Source organism: Thamnophis sirtalis, unplaced genomic scaffold, assembly GCF_051295495.1.
Source record: "Thamnophis sirtalis isolate CommonGarterSnake01/CBP01778 unplaced genomic scaffold, rThaSir2_p1.2 scaffold_3, whole genome shotgun sequence".
NCBI lineage: Eukaryota > Metazoa > Chordata > Lepidosauria > Squamata > Natricidae > Thamnophis > Thamnophis sirtalis.
Window position 1 is genome coordinate 175,291,179 of NW_028261383.1, and position 6,000 is coordinate 175,297,178.

Consider the following 6,000-nt stretch of genomic DNA (forward strand, 5'->3'; position numbering starts at 1 on the left):
AAATTCCAGTTCCAGCTGGAACTGGCGCAGGTGGCGCAGTGGTTAGGGTGCAGTACTGCAGGCCACTTCAGCTGACTGCTCTCTGCAGTTCGGCGGTTCAAATCTCACCGGCTCAAGGTTAACTCAGCCCTTCCATCCTTCCGAGGTGGGTGAAATGAGGACCCGGATTGTTGTTGGGGGGCAATATGCTGACTCTGTAAACCGCTTAGAGAGGGCGGAAAGCCCTATGAAGCGGTATATAAGTCTAACTGCTATTGCTAACTGCTATTGCTTAAACCTGACAGCTATCGGTAGTAGTGGAAAATAGCTTCTATTCATAAGGCAACAGCAAAGGCCCGGTTTATTCATAAAAGCAACTTAGAGCAGTGTTTCTCAACCTTGGCCACTTGAAGATGTCCGGACTTCAACTCCCAGAATTCCCCAGCCAGCAAACGCTGGCTGGGGAATTCTGGGAGTTGAAGTCCGGACATCTTCAAGTGGCCAAGGTTGAGAAACACTGAACTAGAGTATCCTAGTTTTTCAAATTTAGGAATATAGGACTTCTGTGGTCTAAAAAAAGAGAGAGAGAGACTCTTCTGCATAAGTTTGATATAGAAGGGGAATCCTGAAGTTAAAACATGTGAAACTGTTTGTTTTGGTGGGAAGAAAAACCTTCCTTTTTTCTCTTTCTCATGCATAACCTAGTCTTGATCTTTATCGAGCTTCCGGGAAATTTGAGCTCCTAGATCGTATTCTTCCCAAGTTGCGAGCTACCAACCACAAGGTATTGCTCTTCTGTCAGATGACCTCCCTCATGACCATAATGGAAGATTATTTTGCCTACCGTGGATTCAAATACCTCAGGCTAGATGGTAAGTTTGTCAGTAGACTTAACATGCTAGGCAAAGTTTGTATTGGGAAGTACCAATTTGACTTGGCTACAGAGTTTGCTTGAAGAGTTATCTAAGTTATGAAGTTTTGAGTTGCATATAAAAAAGATGGAGGGTAATTTTCCTGCACTGAAGATAAATAAGTTCTTTGTGCATGCCTACATATCTATATATGCATGCATACACACACACACACACACACATTTACTGTATGTGCGAGTTTAGAGTAGAGTATAGAGTATAGAAGTTTATTTGTATGCCGCCCTTTTCCCTGGGGGGGGACTCGGGGCGGCTCACAACCCAAAAGGGAGGGGGAGACAAACTTTTAACATAAAGACAATACATAATTAAAAACACAACATTCATACCATTCGGGCGGGTTACAGTCTTAGCCCCAGGCCTGACGGGATAGCCAGATTCTGAGGGCTGTGCGGAAGGTCTGGAGGGTGGTGAGGGTACGAATCTCCACGGGGAGATCGTTCCATAGGGTCGGAGCTACCACCGAGAAGGCTCTCCTCCGCGTAGTTGCCAGTCGGCATTGACCGGCAGATGGAACTCGGAGGAGGCCTAATCGATGAGATCTAATAGGCCGCGTGGAGGTAATTGGCAGTAGGCGGTTTCTCAAGTACCCAGATCCACTACCATGTTGCCATGTTAAGCCACAGTGTTGGCTGTGTTCACACACTAAGAATGCAGCCGTTCTTTTTCATGTTCTTTTTGCACAATCTTTTTCTCAGGCCTAGGGCCTGGGTCATTTCTGTGAGGACCAGAATGTCTCTTCAGGGAAAAACAAGAGTGACATGGTAATGGCTACATCACTCAGTATGAGTAGAACCAAGCTGGATGGTTCTTCCCAGTGTTATTCCATGCAAGCTGCTTAGAACCGCTCTCTTAAAGATGTAAATCTTTTAAAAAGGACCTAGTTCCTTTGTAGGTCCATACCTTTGCCCATAAGACCTCTCCTGGCAATATATTATAAATCACATTAAAAACCATGTTAGTGTGGAGCTGCTTTTTAGAAGTAGAAATGGCTCCTTCTCTTTCAATATGGGCAAAGGGAAATTCCCTTCAGTGCTAGTATAAGCCATTTGAAAGTATGTGTCATAACTGTCCCAGTCAGGTCCCTTGTGAAAGAAAGACCCTCACTTTCATCTTGGTGAAGTGATAACTTCTTTTACTAAAAGTTTCTGGCTCTAGTAAAGTCAGGTTAGAACTACGTTTCCTGCGTAAAAAAGCTATAAATTTCCCCCCATCATCCCAGTCCTCTCCCATGACCAGTCTGTCTTCAGCTAATGAAAAATTGCATAGGTGTTTTGAGAAATGGTGAGTTGTTTGGGGCAGTCCGCGGTCCATTCAAGAGAGTGTGGCCTTGAGTGCTGGCACAAATTGGTTCTGTGCTTCTCTGGTCTTAATGCAGCTGTTCATCCCCCCCTCCCTATTTCCATCGCATCCCCACACAGGTTTATTGCCCATATTCTCCCCCAATGCCTCCTCCCTGTGATGGCAGGATGCTCGCACAACACCAAACCAGAGAAGGCAGACCTGACAACATATAATATCCGAGGCTTAGAAATTATGAACTCTGATCCACCAACTGGTGGAAGCTTTGCAGTGAGAGATCCAAACTTGAACGAAGGAGAAATTTCCTAACTGTGGGAGCTATTAAGCAGTGCCACAGCCTGATTCTTGAAGTTGTGAATGCTCTATCATGGGAGGTTTTCAAGCAAAGGTTGGATAGGCATTTGTCCTGCATAGGCAGGAGGTTGGAGTAGAAGATCTCCAAGGCCTCTTCCAAACCTCTGATTATGTGATAATTTTCCCATATTTTTAAAAACTTTCTGAAATAAGGCGCTCAAGCTTACAACAGTTGCCTAAGAATATTTTGTAAAGAATTTCCTTCCACGTAAGTGTCATTTGTATTAAGACATACCTGATGAGTGGTAGTTGTGGTGTTTGAAGGATGCATTTATTAAAAGAAATGCAAAATGTTCTTTCCGTTTCTTCAATGGCCCATCAGGTTCTTTCATTTGGCTAACTTTTCCATTTTTCAACTCAAAACCCTATATGATGTGCGATCACTTTTCCAATGACTATTTTTGTTAATGCTTTCCTGAAATTATAAATCTCTTTTGGATAAGAGATATTTTGAATCTCTTTCTGATCCTAAAATAGCATTGATTGAATAGGAAGCCTGTCATATATTCTGGTAAGTATAATCTACAGCGACATATTTGTGGTCCAGTTCCAATAGATTAGTCCAGTTTAGCCAAGTCAAAAATTCTTTCTCTCTCTTTAATTTTTCTTTTTCCGCTCTCAGTTAATGTTTTGTTCTTTAATCCAGCATTAATTTGCCATTCTGTGAAAGAGATCGAATGTGGATACTGAGCTTTTTCCCTCGCCCCATAACTCTTTGTATGGAGGAAGGAAAAGAGGCATTTATAGAGTAACTATGAATGGATGCCATGTAGTTTGAAGTATTTGCAGTCTAGTGCATTATGTAGGCATAATCTGTTAAAGTCTATGATTAAACTCCTAACATTGCTCAAAAATGGTAGTCAGGTTATACTGAACTGACTACCAAGAGAAGCTTAGGAAAGAATAAACATTTTTTTTTTTAAATATGCACTTCTTTTTTGTTGCACGCTTAAGACTATAATTAACAGCCGCAGTACTCTGAGAGTTTCATCTGTTTCATGTGGTCATTACTGGCTGAGGTTGCTGGTATTGAATGAAGGTCTAGATGTTAATTGATATTATGATCTGGGCATTATAGGCCTGTCCCAATAATTTTGAGACTGGCATAGAGGAAAATGACTGGTATCTCTTAACTGCAGCTTCTCTTGAGTGTTAAGTTTTAGCTTATTCTCCTGTTGTAGTAAAGTTCAGAAGTGAAAGGAAGCAAGTTATAAAGTAGTTAACAAAATGCAATTTCCATGCGTTATCATGATGATTCTGTCCAAACTCTGCCAATCCAAATCACCTGATTATCCTTGTAAATTCTCTAATATTGTTGAGCATTGAATTCTTCAATTGTTATGTAATTTCTCCATAGGTAATAATTCTAAAATGTCACTTTCGTCTGTTGAAATATTTTTTTTTCTCTATGACTTCTTCTGAGTTTTGGAATTTTTGTTAAAGCTTTTATCCTGAAGTAAAATATTGTAGCTCTAGGGGGAAACCTTCTCTTTTCTGGGCTTTTAAAGGGACCACTAAAGCTGAAGATCGTGGCATGCTGCTGAAAACTTTCAATGAACCAGGCTCTGAATATTTCATTTTTCTTCTGAGCACCAGAGCAGGGGGTTTGGGACTGAATCTGCAGTCTGCTGATACTGTGATTATTTTTGACAGTGATTGGAATCCCCACCAGGTAACAAAGTGTTTTTACTATGTTTCAAGGGAAAAATGTTTATAAGTAGAGCGGTAACCTTTAATGGTGAGATTAAAGTTTGTAATGCTACATATACTAATGCAAAAGAAAGGAATTTTTATATTTCATCAAGGGTTGTGGATTATAAATATAAGGCATGTTTATTGTAGTTTGTAGTTTCAAGAATATTGGAATCTTTGGCATCCCCCTTCTGCCTACAATCTATAACCAGATTTCAGGCAAAATGGGTGATTACAGTTTTAAAATATTGTCATAAATAGTTCTTCTGTGCCCTTAGGAGGAAAAAAAAATCTCATCTGATAATAGATCTCTTCAGGAGCTGATAGTATAAACTCTCATCCTAGTCTGGTCTTTCTTCAAGGCACAGCCTTCACTATCTTGAAGCAAAGTTAAAGAGTAACCTTTAATTGCTAATTAAAACCAAAATTGTACCCATGCGCCAAATCAAAGAACTGGACTGTGAAACCAAGAAATACTTGTCAATTAAAATAACATCTCTGTGGGAGATGGATGGTTAAATGCAAACAAACAAACAAATGAGCAAGTGATATAATAAGGATTATTACACCAATAAAGATTTAGAGACCAAGAACATTACCTGGATTACGATGGGTTTCAGTACAGAGCATTTGTCGTCAGTTGGTAGGTTGGGACACAGCGCCAGTTCACAGGTCAGCCAGAGACCTAAAGAGCAGAGAGTTAGACAGAAGCATTTCCTCTGATCTGTGGGATTAGAAACGGGTCCCCAGAGGCATTCGTCTTAAGGCATAAGTGCTGCTTTTATAAAAAGGGAGAGCTATTAGGTCTTGGGCCCCGTGACCCGACAAAAGCGCGAACGTCAAAAGCGTGCCGACAAAAGTGCGGCGCTAAAACCACGATGTCAAAAGCGCGCCGACAACAGCGCGCCGACAGAAGCGCGATTTAAGTTAAGGTAAGGTTTAGGGTTAGGTTTAGGGTTAGGTTACAGCGCGCTTCTGTCGGCGCGCTGTTGTCGGCGCGCTTTAGTGCTCATTCGTCACGCGGTTTTGTCACCGCGGCTTAGTCAGGCACGTTTTTGTCGTTCGCGCATTTGTGGTGGAACCCTTGGGCCCGTCTGCTGGTGCAACATCGCCTCTTCTGTCTTGAGGATGTAGCTGAAAGAAAGCTGAGCGTAGTTGTTGAGCAGTGAGGAAGGTTTTTGTCTACCACTCTAGGATTTGCAGGCACAGGACCGAGCACATCGCATTGGGCAGCAAAACGAAGTGCGAGTGCTGCGCCTGTGCACTGTGAACAGCGTGGAAGAGAAGATACTTGCTGCAGCCAAGTACAAGCTGAACGTTGATCAGAAGGTGATCCAGGCTGGGATGTTTGACCAGAAGTCCTCCAGCCACGAAAGGCGAGCTTTCCTGCAGGCTATCTTAGAGCATGAGGAGCAAGATGAGGTAAGAGGCGAAGAGGAGTGGCTTCCTCCTTCTCGTGTGCGCGTGACTGATGGAAGGTGTTGCCTCGATCCTTGCTCTCTGTAGTCCCGAGGTCAAGGGACTGTGGGCTGGAAGGAAAGTGGCATGAACCCTTGTTCACCTTAGGAAGTGAATTTGAGTGTCAGTGAAAGGTGCTGGATTGACAGCCCGGGAGACTGAACTCCTCTATCTATCCACAGACCAGATACAGCACGGGCAGCGGCAGTGGCAGCGCAAGCTTTCCCCACACTGCCTCCACCCTGTGCCTCAACTCCGACTCGGAGGAGCCACCTTTAAAGGTGAG

At 42.8% G+C, this 6,000-nt stretch overlaps 2 protein-coding genes across 8 annotated transcripts in view; one reads left to right on the forward strand and one right to left on the reverse strand.

Annotated features, from left to right (window-relative positions):
* Positions 1-6,000, reverse strand: part of FARSA (phenylalanyl-tRNA synthetase subunit alpha) — a 350,543-nt gene that overhangs the window by 206,128 nt on the left and 138,415 nt on the right. The window lies entirely within an intron of this gene.
* Positions 1-6,000, forward strand: part of SMARCA4 (SWI/SNF related BAF chromatin remodeling complex subunit ATPase 4) — an 89,675-nt gene that overhangs the window by 58,718 nt on the left and 24,957 nt on the right. For 4 of the 7 annotated variants that reach the window (XM_087711011.1, XM_087711012.1, XM_087711013.1 and 1 more), the window contains exons 25-27: positions 685-851; positions 4,073-4,236; positions 5,451-5,678. In XM_087711011.1, the coding sequence (XP_087567137.1) occupies positions 685-851; positions 4,073-4,236; positions 5,451-5,678 (559 nt within the window). Of the gene's footprint in view, positions 1-684; positions 852-4,072; positions 4,237-5,450; positions 5,679-5,896; positions 5,996-6,000 lie in introns of all 7 variants that reach the window. The other 3 variants (XM_087711008.1, XM_087711009.1, XM_087711010.1) reach the window with 1 other exon arrangement.